This window comes from Sinocyclocheilus grahami, unplaced genomic scaffold (genome assembly GCF_001515645.1).
Source record: "Sinocyclocheilus grahami isolate Dianchi unplaced genomic scaffold, SAMN03320097.WGS_v1.1 scaffold39.1, whole genome shotgun sequence".
Classification (NCBI taxonomy): domain Eukaryota; kingdom Metazoa; phylum Chordata; class Actinopteri; order Cypriniformes; family Cyprinidae; genus Sinocyclocheilus; species Sinocyclocheilus grahami.
In genome coordinates, this window is record NW_015505218.1 from 2,072,747 (window position 1) to 2,093,304 (window position 20,558).

General features: G+C 38.7%; 1 protein-coding gene across 3 annotated transcripts; it reads right to left on the reverse strand.

The window, feature by feature from the left end:
• Positions 1-694: 694 nt before the first annotated feature.
• Positions 695-19,935, reverse strand: LOC107581913 (CREB3 regulatory factor-like). Of its 3 annotated transcripts, none has more exons than XM_016267600.1 (10): positions 19,817-19,935; positions 9,089-9,302; positions 8,875-9,000; positions 6,654-8,081; positions 6,479-6,548; positions 4,500-4,694; positions 4,096-4,285; positions 3,796-3,869; positions 3,465-3,587; positions 695-2,081 (listed from the first exon to the last, which is right to left on the reverse strand). In XM_016267600.1, the coding sequence occupies exons 2-10, from the start codon at positions 9,095-9,097 to the stop codon at positions 1,963-1,965; spliced, it is 2,334 nt and encodes a 777-aa protein (XP_016123086.1). In that variant the 5' UTR covers positions 9,098-9,302; positions 19,817-19,935; the 3' UTR covers positions 695-1,962. The 3 variants fall into 3 exon arrangements, with proteins under 3 accessions (XP_016123086.1, XP_016123085.1, XP_016123084.1); XM_016267599.1 differs by having other exon boundaries at positions 6,479-6,554; XM_016267598.1 differs by having other exon boundaries at positions 6,479-8,081.
• Between the last annotated feature and the right edge of the window lie 623 nt (positions 19,936-20,558).

Here is a 20,558-nt window from a genome sequence, read left to right on the forward strand (position 1 = left end):
AGAAATCCCTGACCCTACCATTTTTTCCTACATTCAATACGGTGTCAGGTAAGCTGTGCAAATTCCTTACTTAGACTGGCTAGTTGCCATTTTAAGTTGCATGTGTCTTTGGTACAAAAAACAAAACAAACAAAATATAGTGTGCAAATATAATTTTTTGTTGTTTTTTATATGTGAATATTTCTTATATTACGACACGGCCCACCCCCCCCATCCCCTCTTAAACGAAGTACCGAAAAAAGTACATTTGCCAGAGCCATCTTATGATACAAAGCACAGACTCTGTGGCATATATCTATATTCTCCATGTTCCTATGTACATTCAGAGTATCTTTAAAGAGCTTCGACTTCTTGCTTTCTGCAAAATGGTCCATTTGCGCTCTCTATTGAGTTTTATTTTTCCTCAACTCCGCGATTGCAAGGCACAATGAATCTTACTTGTATAAAGTACAAATATAAACAAAACCCAGTCTGGGATTCAGTTTTTTAAGCCTCTTTCGCTGAGAATTTGCAAAACAACATCAACGTGATTTGACGTGAGGGCACTTCAACCAAAGTGTAGAAAGGAAAAGATTTCACCAGTGGATAATAATCAATCGATCTGCCTATTTACAATAAGGGATTTAACTGACCATCTGCTCAAGTCAAAGAAAGAAGAAGAAGAAGAAGAAGAAGAAAAAACACACAATCCCCTCTTAAACGAAGTACCGAAAAAAGTACATTTGCCAGAGCCATCTTATGATACAAAGCACAGACTCTGTGGCATATATCTATATTCTCCATGTTCCTATGTACATTCAGAGTATCTTTAAAGAGCTTCGACTTCTTGCTTTCTGCAAAATGGTCCATTTGCGCTCTCTATTGAGTTTTATTTTTCCTCAACTCCGCGATTGCAAGGCACAATGAATCTTACTTGTATAAAGTACAAATATAAACAAAACCCAGTCTGGGATTCAGTTTTTTAAGCCTCTTTCGCTGAGAATTTGCAAAACAACATCAACGTGATTTGACGTGAGGGCACTTCAACCAAAGTGTAGAAAGGAAAAGATTTCACCAGTGGATAATAATCAATCGATCTGCCTATTTACAATAAGGGATTTAACTGACCATCTGCTCAAGTCAAAGAAAGAAGAAGAAGAAGAAGAAGAAGAAGAAAAAACACACACTCTCTCTCTTACCAACCTGAGACGATCGCAAATCTGTGGGAAAGGGCATTTGAGGCCCGCTTCCTCACATGCTATTCTCTTGAAACATCCCTGTTCTACATATATATACACCGAACATCAGTAACTTTGCGTTAAACATCGGTATTCGTGTTCCTTCTCAATTGATCATCAAACAATTGGTTCGAACAGGAATTCTCCTGGACACTTATGCCCTCAGTTGAGAGATTAATAAGTGTATAAATAGGCCTAACAAGGGTGAAATCGTACACGCCATGTTCAAAAACTCGGAAAGTCTGCATTTACACATTTTTGACCGCTAAATCAAAGGATCTAATGCCTTCGTAGTTTCTCTGCAGAGTGTGCCTCTGCTTCCCAAAACTCTCAATGGGCATTTGACAGATTTAGCTGGACGCAAGAGGAAAATGGCTACAGCAAGAACTGGTGCTTCTTTGTTTAGCTCTTTTCTCTCTCTTTTTCTCATTTGGTGGAGGTATCTCATATATTGGCTTTTAATATTTGCAACATGGCAGCCTGTTGATCGATACCAGCCACATGCACACATGGTAGGAAACAGACTACTGAGTGCAAAGGTTAACTACTAGTTTCATTTCCATTGGTGCACACGAGGTGAATATACACATACGAATATACACAACCGCAAGCGGGTATCGTATGCGTGCATTCACTTTAAATGTGAGGATGCGTCTCCAAGTGAAATGGGCATGCAGAGTGTTGGGCCGTTACAGTGTGGGACAAGAATGGCGTGGATGGCTTCGAGGTGCCAGTCGGCATGACTCTACACCTTCGACGTGGGCACACGCAACCCCACCAGCCCTCCGGTGGGATCTCCTTTCCCAGTGCTCTCCAGGATCTGATTCACAAAGTCTGAAGTCTGGCCGGCCACTGGTGGCTGCACTGTATAAACAAAAGAGAACGTATTAAGAAAACCATACAAGGAATTAGTGCTGTTAAACGATTAATTGCGATTAATCGCATCCAAAGTAAACGTTTTTGTTTACGTAATATATGTTTGTGTACTGTGTATATTTTTTATGTAAATGTAAATGCACATACATACAGTATATATTTTGAAAATATTTACATGTATATATTTATATTAATAGAATTAATATTCTATATAAATATATTTAATATATATAAACATAAAATTTTTCTTAAATATGTACATGCATGTGTGTGTATTTATATATATATATATATACATAATAGATATACACAGTGCACAGACATATATTATGTGAACAAATAGTTTTATTTTGGATGTGATTAATCGCGATTAATCGTTTGACAGCACTACAAGTAATACAATAAAACGGTTAGAATTTCCATTAAAGTACAAAAATGTTGCCACATTGGTCATGTGTATACGTTTTTAGACCAGGAACTAAGACTACATAGAGTAGCACAGTAGCCTGCCTTGATCATAAAGGAATAGTTCATCCAAAAAGTGCAAATTCCCACATAAATACTGTGGCAAACCTGCATGACTTTGTTCCTTTGAAGAATGGAGAAATGCTGAAGAATATACAGGCCACACTTTTCAGTTTAGTGAATGTGACTGGAGATCTGGGCTGTCATGTTCCAAAATGACACCAAAATAGCACCATTAAAGCAACATCTTACTCCAAAGGTTGTTCCAAAATTTTAATGGTTCTTTTTGTCGTTTATATGAAGAATGGCTGTCAGGAAATTACTTTAAAAATCACACGTTTCTTGTGTTCTGTGAAAAAGTGTTGTGGGTGAATAAATGACAGAATTTTCATTTTGGCGTGAACTAGCCAAACAATTTACAAAATCAAGTAATAGGACAGACAAGATTACTGGGCTGTTTACTTCCCAGTCTTGTGGGAAAACCTGGCTGAGATCATGAGCTTCCAACATGTTGAAAAAACATTCAAAAATATCATCATATGTTCTTTTAAAGTTGTTTTCGTAGCTTATATAACAGTAGGATCATGTCATGTCATGTGGTGATGCGCTGATTGTGATGTGCTAACAAAAATGTCTTCAATACAACAGAGGTCACAGCATGGAGCGAAACAATGCGAAGGCTCTTAAAATTCTTGAAGACACAAGGATAGCAGCTGCTGGAGAAGATGCAGCAGCTTGATCACGCTTGTAAAGCAAGTAGATTTCTTGCAACTCAGCTTGCTGTTAGTGGTGTGTTTGAGGAGAAACTTGCTCGTACACGATCACACATAATTTGCATTTGCAATGTTAATTCTAAAAGCACTTTTACAAGTGTTAATAATAATCCAATGTAGAACATTTTCTTACCTAAGGTATCCTCAATGAGTTTATCCAGCTTCTCTGTCATGCTTGTTCCTTTGTCATGCGTGATATCCTGTACTCTGCTGACGATCTCTTCTTTGATTGCATTGATCACAAACAGCAAACGATCTGAAAAAGAAGATATTCATATCTTGGTCTCATTCTTGGCATATTTGCATCGGTTATGAGTATGCGCAAAAACTTAACTGATCTAAACACTAGTCTTTCAAAGGTAAGTAAAGTGGTTACACTCAGTCTGGTCAAGACAGAGATATTCTACAATACACAATCTCAAGCACTTCCTTTAATATTTAATTTCCATGTCTAAACAATGTACCATATTCAGTTCCAAGGCCCCATAACTTGACTTTGTTGGCTTCATACTGCGCTTTCTTTTTCAGCCTGCAGGCCCTAAGGAAGAAAAAACACACAAAGAAGAATCAAGTACAGTATTTTGCTAAAAAAAAGTCATTTTGGCGCACTGTATTTCAGCATTTTAAATCACTAACAGCACACAATGTAGCTTAACTAGTAAGGTACTACTTTATAGGATTTTAAGTTTAAGGGAAAACGTTGGGATGTGAGCTTTAAGAAATGAAAGCAGTAGTAGTTCAAGCAATAAGCAATATGGCTTTACCTGGATGCAAGCTTGTTCTTCTCCTTTCGAGACCGAGGCCGAGCGGTTAGGGGTAACTCACTAACCGGCGTCAGGTCACTAATGACTTTATTGAGTTTCCGGAGTTCATTGCCAATCTGAAGCAGCTTTCGAGGGTTTGGAGTAAGATCTTCCACATCCGTCCGCCGTGACTTCTTCATTGTGTATTTTCCTAAACAATCAGACAGACATTAAATGTTAAATATATCAGGCTTAAAGGAAGATTTTAAAATAGCTAGTAAAAGCTACTTCTGTCCATATGAATTTTCTACATTTCATAAAAGCGTTAAATCTTGTAATCTGCTGGAATTATAATCTGTAACATAAACGGAACAGCCCCTTCTTTGTTCATAGATTTTATATATAATGGACAGTGAATGTCTCACCATGGTGCAGGCCATTCTTTTGGTACATGTTGCTGGGAAGCGTGTCTCTGTCCCATTCGGAGGGTTTCAGCATGCGCTCCTGTTTGGATGGGATGAGCTGCTCGCTATACTCCCAAAAGTATCGACGCTTTCCCCTCTTCCTGGAAATTCCAGCCGTCAGGCCTTTGACATCATCACCCATATCAGTGTCACATCCTGTTTAAAGGATAGGATGGTAATGAGGCGATGAAAGAAATGAACAATGATCTTTTCCTATCCTGCATTTTTTTAAAAACACTAAACCATAATAATCTCGTAAATGCACAATCATAATTCTCAGGTCAACCATAACAAGTCACAAGGGCTCTTTCAAGATATTATTAGCGTCACATTTTCAAATCAGGGCAGTTTTCATTAGGGATGCATTGCACACAATACTAAATACGAGTTCTGATACTTCTGTTTTGGTATTTGCTGTTATGTATACTAGTATTTCAGTAACGCTATCATTTTCAAGTACAGTACAGTGAGACTGATGATTATTATTTTCATCAAATATTAACTTAAACCGCAGCATAACGCAATAAGTAAAATTGCAATGTTTACAAACAACTTTTGCAACACTTCCATGTCCTTTAGATCAACCTAAAAAAAAAAACAATTGCAGGCTTCTGACAAACTGACTAGCGAACAAAACACTGCAAGACAAAAAAATGTCCAGTGAGTGGCATTTCTAATTCTTGTTTTTGACAGGTGGAAATTTGGGTCTCTTCAGTTTCCAACAGGATGGGTGGAGGAGGACACACTTAAGAGTTTGACAAATTATCATACTTCAAAGATCCCCATCTAAATGTTTTCTGTCATCTTAACTGCCGTCATTAGGTCTGCACTATTTGACAAATTCAAACCTGAAATTGCAAACTGCTGCAATTAATCATATGCACTAGTCAAAAGAGTTTTACAAAAGTAAAATATGCATAATGCAATTTAATAAATAAATAACTACACGTTTACTTCGCTATCTAAATGGGGTCATTCCATAGACATCAAATATTGTAAACGGAAACTTAAACATGCTTGCATGATGCACAAGAACCAATGAAGTTTACTCTTAAACAATCGAGCAAGTACGGTTAAAATTCAGATTACCATTTTCGATGTGCTCTATGTATGTGAGTTGATCAATGTTTATATGTGAATGAAAGCCTAAATTAAATCTGGTAATCTTATAAAGCGATCCTGTCTCTTCAAAAGATTTGGATTAAATCACACAATCGGTATGCATTACTTTTGCAATGTCTTTTTAAAATGTTTAATAAAATGGAGTGGAATGGACTTTTAATGGATAGATAGAAATCTCTGAGGTTTAATTTAAAATATCTTAATAAAACACGTGAATCAAAATGGTTTTGGAAAAACATGAATTTTCATTTCTGGATGAACCATCTCTTTAAAGGGAAGAATGCAGGTAACCAAGTTTATGGTCCCCATTGTCTAAAATGTCTAAAATTATTAGCTCCATAATGCCACTCCAAGTAAAAAATCACGAAGAGATTCACGCCTTTAAGAACCTATACATGAATTTGCTTTTGGGTGGCATCACAATAACTGATTGTAATTTATGTCATTTTTATGTATAACCAAGTATTGGATAAGATCATCTGTTACTTTCACTTCCCCTTCCCCTTGGTTATCTGCACACAACCTTGCAATGCACTTTCCAAATGCCTAAGTCCTAAAATGAACTGGATTTCCCAATGCTACTCGAGCGCAATGACATTCTAGGAGAATTAATGCTATATATATTCTCTCTTCCTGCTCACTCAGTTGTAGGCCTATTTGTGCTAAATGTACTGTGCACTCGCTTGGTGGCATTGAATCTTGTACCTCCGAAAGTCTGAATATAAAGCACAGCATGTATTGATAGAAGTATCATTATCAATGCATCCCTAGTTTTTATGCATTTGGCTACAACAGCATCAACAAAAACAATTTCACACCTGGCTCTGAGAATGCATCACTAACGTAGTCGTCTTTGTCGCCCTCATAGTCCTCATCATCCTCCTCCTCCTCCTCCTCCTCTTCTTCTTCCTCTTCCTCTTCATTCTCCGAGAGCTCATGTTCACTGCCAAACCCTTCATCATGGTCTTCATCGTCTAGATCCAATCCCTCTGCCTCCTCCTCTTCTTCCTCTTCCTCTTCATTCTCCGAGAGCTCATGTTCACTGCCAAACCCTTCATCATGGTCTTCATCGTCTAGATCCAATCCCTCTGCCTCCTCCTCTTCTTCCTCTTCCTCTTCATTCTCCGAGAGCTCATGTTCACTGCCAAACCCTTCATCATGGTCTTCATCGTCTAGATCCAATCCCTCTGCCTCCTCCTCTTCTTCCTCTTCCTCTTCATTCTCCGAGAGCTCATGTTCACTGCCAAACCCTTCATCATGGTCTTCATCGTCTAGATCCAATCCCTCTGCCTCCTCCTCTTCTTCCTCTTCCTCTTCATTCTCCGAGAGCTCATGTTCACTGCCAAACCCTTCATCATGGTCTTCATCGTCTAGATCCAATCCCTCTGCCTCCTCCTCTTCTTCCTCTTCTTCCTCCTCTTCTTCCTCCTCCTCTTCCATGTCAGCAGTCGCCTTCCCTGCCAGCCTGGCCCTGGTTAAGAATAACGAGTAGTTGTGCTCTTCCTCCTCCTTTTTGTCAGCAGCAGACACGTCGGATCCAAGGGCACTCACGGTGAGCAAGGTTTCACTGCCGGCAGCTGCAGGGAAGTGCAGTTTGTGTGGCACCGTCCTCAGGGTCCCTATTTCTGGACCAGGACAAGTCGGTACCTCTCGTTTAGGAGTCTCCACTCTCTTTTCGCAGCTAATGGAGGATGCCGTGTTAGCAGAGACGACGGCTGGGTCCTCGCTGACCTGCGAAGCTGACGACTCATGCTCCTGGATAAGAGGAGAGGCAGAAACGCTAATTTGGGTGGAGCTCTCTACTATAGGCTTTCGTTGTACGCTGATGCGAACCTTGGCTTTGCGCACGTAATCCATGTTGTCCAGAAGTGCGGGCGAGGCTTTGCTAGAGCCCTGAAGCTGGGCCTTGGCCATTGTGTCAGTGCTGGAGGGAACAGGCCAGGTAGCTTTCTGGGATCCCTCTGGGAAGTCCGGCAGAGGGTTGCGACTCGATGAGGCGCTGGTTGCAGAGCTGCTGAGTTTGTTGGTCTTCTTGGCCCCGTTGGGAGGTGGAAACAAAAGCTGCTTTTGACCCACCAGCAAGTCCGGATGGTAAAGAGTGTCACAAACTGGCTGCGAGTCCTCACTGTTGAGCTGAGCCAGGGTCGGTGTCCGACCTATCACCTCCTCATCCTGGTAAGGGCTGGAAAAGTCATCAAGGCCCAAGAAATCAACTTCCTTGGTGCCCCAGATATCACAACTTGTGAGGCGAGTGTATTTAGTCAAGTCCTCCCAGTATGTGTCCCACTGCTCAAAGTTTGAGCAATAAGCAGGGTCGTTGTCTACCAGCTCAGGTAGATGATCCATGCAGTCCAAGTCTTTGCAGTCTCCGACTGTGAAAATATCTCCTCTAGGGCTCTGGCGACATGTCATGTCCCGATCCTGCAAACATTCAAAAACGTAACTCAACTTTGTACCCATTGTCATTGACATAACCCTGAGTAATCTTGTTCCAACTTTTACACTGTCAAGACTTTACCTTGAGTTTGTAATTAATTCTGGGTTGTCAGGTTTTAAGATTTCACATAGCTCATTTGTAAGCCCTGTGTTAACTTTCTTATTTGCATATTTACGAAGTTAGTAACTTTAATTGGACAAGTACAGTATGTAGCCTGGTTTAATGACTGCTTGTCCATTTGTGGAAATGATGCCACAACTACTTTTGGCTATCTTCTGAAACACTATGCAAAAACAATACTGTCAGTTTGTCACTTTACACATGACCCAATGTGTAATCATTGAATTAAATGAACTAAATGTAATAAAATGCTCAGAGTTTGGGGCCCATTATAGGGGGCATCAGCAAACATCCAAGTGGGCCCCAAGATGACTTGTGTGATTTGATTTGTAGACCTGGAAAAGTCATGCAAATTAATAATTTCATAAAGAATATACATTTTTCTAATTATGATCAGCTCCAAAATATGTTATCAGGCACAAATTGTGTATAATTTACATGGCCACATTACATAGTCATTCCCTCGTTTCAGATAAAGTGTGGTCACCATTTAATTCCCTCATTTTAATTTAGTGAAATTTAGCTACAATTTAACTAAAACAAAGAAACAAATTAGTTAAACATATCTTGTTTTTCAATGTGCATATGTTCTGTAGTGTGAAAAGCCTCTACGTGTGAATAAAACCTGAAAGAGTAATACTGTGTGTATGAACTCACCAGTTCATACATGAAATCTGGGTCAGAACTGTTAGCCAACATGTCTGTGCTGGTCAGTGCCTGGTCAGTAAAAGAGCAGTTTTGATAGGCATCCCCAAAGGGAGTATCCATTCCGCTAATGCTGGGCTGTAAGATGAAAGTAAGAGAAGCATACCATGACAACTATTTCAAAATACCTCAACGGGCACCCAAATTTGAACGGCAGGGCCCATACCAGAGGCATTGCAGAGCACAGATCTTCAGTTCCTTGACGGAAACTTTTCTGCCACCTCCCCTGTCTCAGTCACCCTATCTTTTCGTCAATCTCTGGAGGAAATTAGATTTTAAGCATAAAAAAAAAAAAAAAAAAAAGAGTTCTTGTTTTCAATATGGAGGCTTTAGTAGCACATTTAAGTATGGCTGAGTTGTCCTCCTCACTTGAATGTTGTCTGTGGAAAGAAAACAGAACAGGAGAGCAGTTAGCTAGCACAAACGTTACAATAACACACACTATCTGCACAAACATCGGTGCACAAAACAGGACACTCGGCCTGCGCAGTCCGGTAAAGCAAGTCTATAAACAAAATGTCACTTACAAGCTGTGAACTGGCACAGCCTATGAAACACAGAGGAAACTGCTGTCAAAAACAACTGTGTGCTGACATTAGAACAGCCACAGACAGGTTTGTCTCATAGACATCAACGATTTTTTGCATCTGCAAACATCCGCAGAAAGACTGGGGTTTTCCTAAAAAGGTCCAGCTATGGTCGAAAAAGTTAGGGAGGTTGCCTGAGATCCATGGAGGAACAGAAGGGAGCCCTAAATCGTGTTGGACGGCAATAGTGCAAGAGCATCGAACACTAGGGCTATTTTTAAAACAACATCGGCGGAAACCTTTCCTCTCGACAGACAGACAGCCAGCCATAGGTGGCGAGACCCAAAACGCTGGACACTCTTTGCATAACAAATCAACAGAAATACGTCGGAGCATGTGAGGTTTGTGCTGGCCAGCTTCAGCGCTGAGCAAAACAATCCTGTCTCTCTTGTGCCTGATGACATCATTTCCTCCTTGTGCACCGACAGAGAGTCAAATAAGCGTCTTATCACCCTTTGGCTTTGTGCACGGCAGGGTTTGCATACAGCCCACAGAACCAGAGTGAGAAAAAAAACACACTGAAAACCATTTCCCTTCAGCGCTCCACTATTCTACTGCTTACTCACCAATAGCCTACAAAAAAGATCTCGATTTTTAAACTCTGCAAAGACAATGTGAGTGGTGCCAAACTTTGACTGGTTGTTAGGGCGTTCTGGTTGGGTTTCAGAACATTGCTAAGAGGTATCTAGGATGTTTTGGGTGGTTTCTAAGGAGTTGCTAGGGTAGTTACTTACTGGCCACGCCTCTTCAACAAGCCACACAATTTGAAGTATCATTATTTTCGCTAACCCAAAAGAAGAGTTCACAATTAAAGCAATGTGCAGCGACAAAGTAACCTATAGTCATTAATTTTCAATGAGAGCTCCCAGGTTCCGACCACATGAGCGACATTAACCACTGACAATAGGATGTGGGAGTTTAACTTTTAAATTTAACTTCATGCAAATAAACACCAAATGGTACAAATAGTACCAAATGGAGTAAAGTCAGTAGAGCTGACATCTCCTGCGAGATACGAGAGTTTGATTCAAGCATAAAATAAGCTCTGTGACCAACAAATGTTTATGATTCTTAAAGCTGGAATACACTACATGACTTTTGCCCAGATTTTTGCCCCAATTTACAGTCTGGACAAGTTGACGCTGGTTGTCAAAAGTTTGTCAGTCTGCAGATTTGAATAGACAAGATTTCATAGAAAATTGGATAGTGTATCACGGCCATAGTGTATTATCGTGTAGTGCATTCCAGCCTTTACACGTTGTGTTATTCATGCTAATCATCACAACTGAACACAACAAGTTTTATGAATATTAAAGCCTAAATGCAATCGTCAAACATACAGAAGTTAAACGTAGGATATAAACGAACTACACCACAGTCACATGACTTGAACTTCACCAACATTAAGCTTCAGACAACTCTTTAATACTGTATTTTAAAAAAAACTAAGAGCACCATTAAACACAATAAGTCTGTAAATGTGAACTAGTAAGTAGAGGAGTTTACTGTTGGACTTTTAATGTCCCAGACCTCTGAAGTCCCATTTAGCTTTTTCCAAGACAAATCAACGCTTATAACACCTAAACGTAAAGGGGTCCTATTATGCTTTTTCACTTTTTTAATTTTAGTCAGTGTGTAGTGTGTATGTTTGGGCATAAAAAAGATCTAGAAAGTTACAAATCTCGAAGTCCACTCCAAAGGGAGATATTTCGTTTTTTTTTTAATCCCTTTTCAAGAACTACAACGAACGGCTCGTTTTGGACTACAGCGTTTGTTTTCCGGGCTTTGTGACATCACAAAGCAGCCCATTAGATTATCATTAAAAATAATTCCCGCCTACAGAAATTTGAATGGTTGGGGGGTGGGGAGGGGCGAGGTTGTGGTTAGAACGCTTGGTTGAGTTAGTGCATCAGAGAAAACGAAGAAGAAGAGCTGCTGTGCTGTAGCGTCAAATTTTCGGCATGTCTAGAAAAATTCCTACAAGTACAACACGACGCTGCGCTTCTTGTCCAGTGTGCGACCGCCTGAAAAGCTGTTTTTTTCACCTCCGTGCCCAAACGTCTTTGTTTGGGCTTCCGAAAGCAGATGATGTCAGGAAACAGTGGTTGCAATTTATTTTTTAACTCTGTCCCCGAATTATATCGTATCGACCGAAATTAAGAAATATATCGTGATATAAATTTTGGCCATATCGTCCAGCCCTACTGAAACACCGTCTAAGCTTTCGCCAATCACAACGCACTGGGACAGCTAACCAATCACAACACATTTTGTTTTTCGGAAGGCTGGACCTTCATCAAACCCTGAACTAATCGAGCCGTTTATGCCAGGATGGGGAGAAAGGTATTTTAATTATGTAAATTATGTGAAAAATAATGCGTTTTTCGAACCACCAAGCTTGAGAGCATGTTCTAGTACACCCCCAAAACAAAATCAAGACTTTGTAAAAGAGCATAATAGGACCCCTTTAAACTATTAACAAAACGCTGTTTTGTTTATGTTGCAGAATAAAACACTAAAATATCTCGAGTTTGTGTTAGAGACATTATTTCAGGCATTTACCAAAAAAACAATTAAAAAAATCAATTTCAGGATGAACATTCCGTTCAGGACAATGTAACCATAGGTGGAAAATTTCTAACTTATTTCTGAGGTTTGGCAAACAAAAAAAACATCATCCCAGAAGCTCTTTACAGCTTTGGGGTGGAAGAAGGATAGGATTATGTGGGGGAATCGAATCTTTGGATTGGTGTATTCCAGGAATAGGAATGTAGGAACGTAAACACAGCGAAAGGTACAGTGAACTGACAGGTTCTAGCGACAAACCTGTGAACAGTGTGGACATAAGTATGAGCAATAATACTACTGATTTGCATTGAGCACTCTTACAACAACCAACATGTAGGCTACATCGGTCAAAACTGGGGCTGGGCTGTTAAATGGACATTATGGGGCAATTCTGTCTGGAATTGTGATCAGACATCTGCATTTGGAAACCTAATTGAAAACTGTATGAGCAATGCTGCCAAAATATATATATCCACCTGTTGTGATAACTCATCTCAGCACGATCGCTATAAGGAGGGCAATGTGGAGGAACGTCTACCCAGCAGACCTACATTCACATTACAGTATCACTGAAGAGATCAGGATTTACACGTCATTTACCAATATTAATTTTGATATGCTAGCCTACAAAGGACAAATAGCAACACGTTTGATGATGTGAAAATACAGAAGGACAGATGGAGCAGAGAGAAAGAGAAACAGAGCAGCTGATACTGATTATCTTGTGTAGTAAACAAGCATTGTTCTCATGAATACAAGTCCCTGAGCGGCTGAAATGAAAGATCTCTCAATAGGATCTGGGAATAACAGACTATAGATCAGAGGAAACATGATACCAGTGCTTTTGAAATGATGGTTTTGCACTGTATACCCTTGCTGGAAAATCCCATTTCAAAATGGCAACTGATGGAGTATTAGGTTAGCCAATCAAATCCCAGTTTGATTTGGCAAAGTTTCACCTCAGTAGGGAATATCACAAAATCAAAAATATTTTATTAGCATTGATTTGGTTAGAAAAGAGGATGATTTCCATTACTGTAATATATATATATATATATACACACACACACACATACATATATATATATAAATACATACATACACACAATTATATATTGCACACTATCGTTCCTAAGTTTGGGGTCGTTAAAGGTATAGTTCACGCAAAAATTAAAATTACCCCACAACTGACTTACCCTCCTCAAGCCATCCTTGGTGTATATGACTTTCTTCTTTCAGACAAATACAATCAGAGTTTTTAAAAAAAAAAATGTACTGAAAGAAAAAAATTATTTATTTTATTAAAAAAAATATCCTGGCTCTTCCAAGCTTTATAATGGCAGATTTTTAAGCCCAAAAAAGTGCATCCATCCATCATAAAAAGTACTCCACACGGCTCCGGGGTGTTAATAAAGGCCTTCTGAAGCAAAACGATGCACTTTTTTGGGCTTCAAAATCTCAACCCCCACTGTCATCATAAAGCTTGGAAGAGCCAGGATATTTTGGGGCTTTTAACATTGACCTCAGATATGTGACCCTGCCTGTGAAAACTGTGATTTTTCTACATAAAATCATTCTTTGTAAAGATGTAGAACATTCTGTGAAAACATAATCTTTGTATCTTTAATATTGACTGAGTAAGGCCATGTCAAATATTGAAATCATGGTGAAATTAATGGTTGAAATCAAACTTTGATGTTTGTTATCTCATAATTAGATGTTGAGACTTTAGCCTGGATTTCACAGAGAGGGTCACATACAGTGGTGTGAAAAAGTGTTGGTCCCCTTCCTGATTTCTTATTTTTTTGCATGTTTGTCACATTTTAATGTTTCAGATCATCAAACAAATTGAAATATTAGTCAAAGATAACACAAGTAAACACAACATGCAGTTTTTAAATGAAGGTTTTTATTATTAAGGGAAAACTAAATCCAAAACTACATGGCCCTGTGTGAAGAAGTGTTTGCCCCCCTGTTAAAACTGTGGTTTATCACACCTGAGTTCAGTTTCTCTAGCCACACCCAGGCCTGATTACTGCCACACCTGTTCGCAATCAAGAAATCTCTTAAATAGGACCTGCCTAACAAAGTGAAGTAGACCAAAAGATCCTCAAAAGCTAGAAATCATGCCGAGATCCAAAGAAATTCAGAAACAAATGAGAAAGAAAGTAATTGAGATCTATCAGTCTGGAAAAGGTTATAAAGAAACACTTTTTCACACAGGGCCATGTAGTTTTGGATTTTGTTTTCCCTTAATAATAAAAGCCTTCATTTAAAAACTGCATGTTGTGTTCACTTGTGTTATCTTTGACTAATATTTAAATTTGTTTGATGATCTGAAACATTAAAGGCCGATTTTCCTCATGATCGGCCCCAGATCGGTGACCGGCCGATCAGTCTCACTTCTTTCCGATTTTGAGCCGATCCGTTTTGTTACCAGCGGCACAGGCAATAACGTCAGCCGCGCATTCTCGCTCTCTTCTCTCCGACGACCCCTTCTCTCTCACACACGTCTCATTCGCTCCGGTTAAATAGTGCTTGTATTGCGCATTATTTTAATCATTCCCGCAGGTTTCACGCTTACACCAAAAGCGCGCACACCAACACTGATCTATATTAGTGGAGCGCACAAGCCGCGCTCAGTCTCAAACAGCTTGTGAGCCACAAAGACCAAAATGAGTGGCTAACTGCGCTAAAACGGTCAAATACATACAAAATTATGTCAAAATGCCCGTCTTGGCGAGTATCCAGTTAAACACAGTCAGTTTTGGAACGTTAAATAGTTGCGAAAGAGAACGCATGCTCCGTCCGTGGATAAACTCTTAAAGGGACCGCAGTCCAATATTCCTGCTGCTGTCTGTCATGTTAATCAAAGAACAAAAGACAAAGAAAATCACTTTCTGCTCTTGACTCCATACGTTTTATAACTTTAATGGTAAGCATTAATCTGTATTTAATTTTTACAACGAAGACTACAGAAATTTAAATCAAATGTAAAGTAACACTGGATGTGTTATTTTACATTTGATTACTTTAGCATTTCTTACCTGAATAAAAACGTACTTAACCTGAAAAACTTAGTTTCATAGCTCTCTTTATTCCATTGCATTTATTTGTGCTGTCGTTTGCAATTTTTGTATTTGTTCTTATTTTATTAATTACTTTTTACTTGTTTTTTTATGAAAATAAAACGTTGCGTTGAAGAAAAGTAGATTTTAGTTTGTATATGCTCTCAATTATAGTTCTTAGAAAGAAAATCGGAATCGGCAAAAATCGGTATCGGCAGATCACACTAACAAAAAATCGGAAATCGGAATCGACCAAGAAAATTGCAATCGGTGCATCTCTACTTTTGAGGGATTAATTGCAAAAGTGTCGTGACATACTTCCAATTTAAAAATAATGTGGGTCACTTGTTTCCGGTCAAGTATGTCCGGTCTACTGCGGTCGCCTAGTTCCTGAAAAACCAAACACAGTGGCTTGAAAACATACAGTTCAAACAAAGCATAGGACACATCAATGTGGGTCAAAGTAGACTAGTAAAGAGTGTATTACCAGTGCTCTTTGAGTGAAACAACTACACTTCAAATACAGCAATGCTCCAACACTAAATCATTGTTTATAAACAAACAATGTCATTGCAATAAAATTCTGAAATGTACTAGTATAATTGATCATTTAGCAATATTATATATATAAAAAAAATTTTTTTTAAGCTTTGGTTTATAAACGCCTCTTGAGTTCAGTTGGTTGGATGCTTTTGGCAACAACATTGTGGTCAGCACAAACCATATTTTCCCTCACTGCAAGTGAACCTGTATTTAATGTAGTCCGGTTTGTTCTTTCATTTGCCATGTTCCTGTCTTTTAGGAAGACAAGGGCACGTCACGCAACCTGTTCGGTATTTGCCTAATTTGTCTAGTTTCTACCAAGCAAGAGATGAATAATTTGACTGCTTTTTATTGAAAGACACAGGCAACACTTTCTCCTCCCATTTAAAGTCAATTTATTTTGCTTTTCTAACCAGCTGGGAACCACTGATCTAACACAATGAATAGAATATGAAGAAAATCACCTTTGCATTTTTACCCAAAAATGTAGCCATGAAACTTTTTTCATCTTTGGAATCTTTCATCCATTGAAAGTAATCAATACGAATCCAGCGGTTTAATTTAATCCATGATCGCTTTATATGATGAAGAGATTTCATTTCTTTTCTTCTCATATAAACATTGATCAATGCACATACAGCACATTAAACATGGTAAAACAGAACGCTGTGCATTATGTGCAAAAACCAATCAGGTTTATTCTTCTTATTCTTATTCTTGAGATAAATCACTGTGCACTGAATGCTTTTAGCAGAAATGCAGTAGTTGTACTAAACAGAACACAGGAGTAGTTGTGAAATGTTTGAAACTACCAAAGAGGTTTTAAATGAAAGTAATCAATATTAAAAAATAAAGTATATTTTATCTGCAATATTCAGATTTTGTCCATATAAAAGTTTTGCATGCTCATAAAACTAAAACTTAACTTTGCCATACTAGTTTTTGAAGTGTGCACTTACAGGCCGCCGCTTTGCCATGCACAAGCTGAAGAATCTTAAGCGTAGGCGTGCTGTGATCAAATTGGTGGCCTTTGCGCTAAAGCTATAGAAACACTGTGGCTAATACACAGGAAGTATGACAAGAGACAGTCTAGAGCTTATTACAATTCATATTCAACTTAGACATGTCTTATTAGCTCCAAGGTCTATCTGCACCTTAAAAGCACAGTCTGAGTTAATTGCAAACAAGCTTGCATTGTGCAGTCCAGCCTTCGAACGCACAGACTTACTCTGCAAATGTCAGAAGTCTCTGCTCGCTGAGATGGCAACAGCACTCCTTACACAGAAGCAAACGCCTGGCTCTCAGTCTTGCACTCAAGGACGACTGAAGCACTTTGAAAAACAACTGAAACGGTACATATTTTAAGCAAAATGCTCCTTGCGTTATTATTTTCTGGTTGACTAATGAACAAGCTTTGTGCATTGAATGGCTTTCTTGAAGTAAATGATACAAGGTAACGGATTCAACATGGAGTTTATGGCAACATGTTAATATCAACCATGTTAATGTGAAAAATGCTGAAATAGCTTTTCATCTGATCACTTGTTTCAGAAAACACTGTTCACATACTGCCTAAAAAGTGCAATGAATGTGAATGTTTCTGGGTTTGATATTTTTCCAAACATTTCTCTGTTCTTACTAAATTCATTTTATGAAATAGTTGTGAGCAAAAGAAACATAAGAGTAAAGTAAAATATATACATTTTAAACGTGTGGGGATGTGGATATGTAACATATACAGGGCCGTTTGAAAATTGAGAAATTAAGTTGATTTTATTTCTATCCTTTTTTTCCCCTCACTCCCGTTTTTCTACATTATTTATACATTTCAAAATAATAAAGCAGTCAGTAGTAATGAAGCTTAACTAGTTGTATTTATTTTAATTATTTCTCGTGTAATTATTATACATCACTAATTTTCTAATAAAGTTCAGTACTATTTTCATCAACTGAAAAGCTTTCATCAAATTTTTAATTTTCATGTTATTATTGATTTTGTTTTTTTTATCCGTTTAATCGGTATCAGCGATTTCTAATACAGACATTATGAATTCTTGTTGTATGGAAAGACTTTTTTTTTTAGAAATGTCTTCTTTTATGTTCCAAATACAGGTTTAAAAACAAAAAGAATATGAGGGTGATAATTAATAAATAAAAGTAAAAAAAATTAGGCATCTGAGAGGTTCAAGGCTGGGTAAAACACATAATTGCTCACTTATTCAAATGAGGATGAACCTTTACAAAAGAAACAAAATACAGGCTGCATTTCAGAGTTGACTGTTCGACTTTTAGCACTTTAATATTTCATGACAAGGAAAGTAAAATCCAGCCATAATACATGTGCATCTACTATCAGCACAGGCCTCTGAATGAAGTCCCAACCAAACCATGTCTGTCACTCAAAATTGTTCACTTTTTTTGTCTATTCATCAGACTTCACATGCGTTTGTAATAATAAACTGCAAATATAACCTTGCAGATGTAATGCCATCTGTCCTATAGATGACCACCCCCGCAATGTTTACATGAAGACAGAATGACCTACTAAACAGCTCACATTTCTACACTTCTGAGACCTCGCCGATTAGACACATCTGCATTCAACGCTTAGCGTAATTTGCGCGTTATGGCCAATATCAGATTATATTCTGACCTACTAACACTTCACAAGACCCTGAACTCACCATGGCCCCCTTCAAAAACAAATAGCGTCAACCTAACCCGTCGCGATTCTGGGCCAACGCCCACGTAATGGCGTCTTCTGATTGGCTGCATGCACATTTATAGCCCGCCTCCGCAACCAAACGATTGCACCTACTCGATGTCAATCAAGCACAATCGTAGCGCTTGGTTGAGCTGACAAGCAACAAACAATATTGCAGGCCTCCCTCATGTTACGTAAACAGATGGAATGCAAAGCATTATCTCCTCATAAACTTTTAGTTTACACACAAACACTACATTTTGACGTTTTTACAACGCAGCTGGCAAATGAACATCATTTCGCGATAAAACGACTCGTCCAAACGGATAACAAATTGCGTTTTAAAGCGTTCGAGCTTCTTTTGATGCACAATCAAAACAGTTTAAAATCGATTCGGATAGTTATCTATGTGCCAAAGGCTGTCCGCAGAGACTATCGTGTTTCCATTTCACTTTGCATCGTGCTGATGGGGGCGTGTGCCCTTACAGACTTAGTGGGGTTCATTCTAGTAATGCATCGTCAAATCATCTGAATACAAAGAAGAAGAAAAAGTTTACAAATCACTGATCACCTCATATATATATATATATATATCAGATCACCTTAGTGGAACATATTTCTGATAAGCAGATCTACACAACTTTCAAACAATGGTCTGAAATGTCGCGGAGTGCTGTAAATGCATGACTAGGCTTTCCAAGTTCATCCGGGGGTTTCATAAAACCAACGATATCCAGCCTAATCATTTACCTCCAGTAAAAAAAAAGGATAGTTTCTCTTAGAACAATAGTTTTCGATTCTGAGCACCTATACTTAATACACTTGATTTATATAATCAGCTTATTAATAAAGGACCTGGGTGTGTCAACTAGAGGAGATGTCCAAAAGGTGCAGTGATGGGGACCAAGCAATGTTCTAGAAGTTCTCGAGTAATTGAAAGCTAACAACATCTCCTGCTCTTACTCAGCACCAATGACTGGCCAGCTAAGCAACCACGGGGAAAATACATATTGATCTAAAAGGACAAGGAGGAGATGTCCAAAAGGTGCAGTGATGGGGACCAAGCAATGTTCTAGAAGTTCTCGAGTAATTGAAAGCTAACATCTCCTGCTCTTACTCAGCACCAATGACTGGCCAGCTAAGCAACCACGGGGAAAATACATATTGATCTAAAAGGACAAACGGGCACCTCAAGCTGCAAAAACACTCAGCATATCGCTGTATCAGCGAGGGAAACAGCCGAGAACAGGTCAGGGTTTAAAGAGGAACCAGAGCGCTGCTTTCACACTATGGCCTCCGTGTCCCTCCCCTCTGCTAGCGAAAGTTAGCCAGAGAGCTAACTCCAGGAGACAGTGTTTTTATCATCCTTAAACAACTATGCTCACACACTTCACAGCGTTGTCATAGTCAGAAAGACGACTCACCTTTAAGCTACCCATATACTAGTACAAAAAAGGTTGTAATTCCAATTTGATCCGTCTTTAGGAAAACTTCATGTCATTTCTTCTCGATCCACGCCGTCTTCCTCTCTGGTTTGTTTTGTTTTGTTTATCTTCTTCCTGACGGGTTCCTGGAAAGCGCGTGACTGCCTTGTCACGTGCTCTCCCACTGGCCAATCAAGACGAGCGTTCGTTCTTGACCCAAAACAAGCTATTTAAATACCTTGGGCTGACCTGTGTGTACAGTTTCCCTGCAATATAAAACTATATTATAAATGTATTCATAATATGATGTAATTAATATAAAGCCTTTCTCGTGATCTTGAATGCTTTTTAATAAATTAGTGCTGGCTTTGTTTTTGTTTTTCTCAGTATTTTTTTTTTTTTTTTTTCAATTAATATTATTAGTATTTATCTTGGCGCAAGCATACACTCGGAGAGTAAGAAATACTTTTTTCTAATCCTGATATCTGTGTTAGCTTGCTGAAACATGCTGATTCATTGTCTTTTTTTATTGATCCCTCTCAATAACAATTAATAAACTAACAATATTCCATTAATCACAAAAGCAGAGTGTGAAGAGCTGTTTGCCAGGCAACTGCTAAATTAATAAAAAAAAAATAGATGGTTTCAAAAGTGCACCAAGTTTTATCCCAAGCCTCTGTGGTGGCACAGCATTTATGGATCGCAGCTGATCATGTCAATATCGCTGAAATGGTTAAACGCC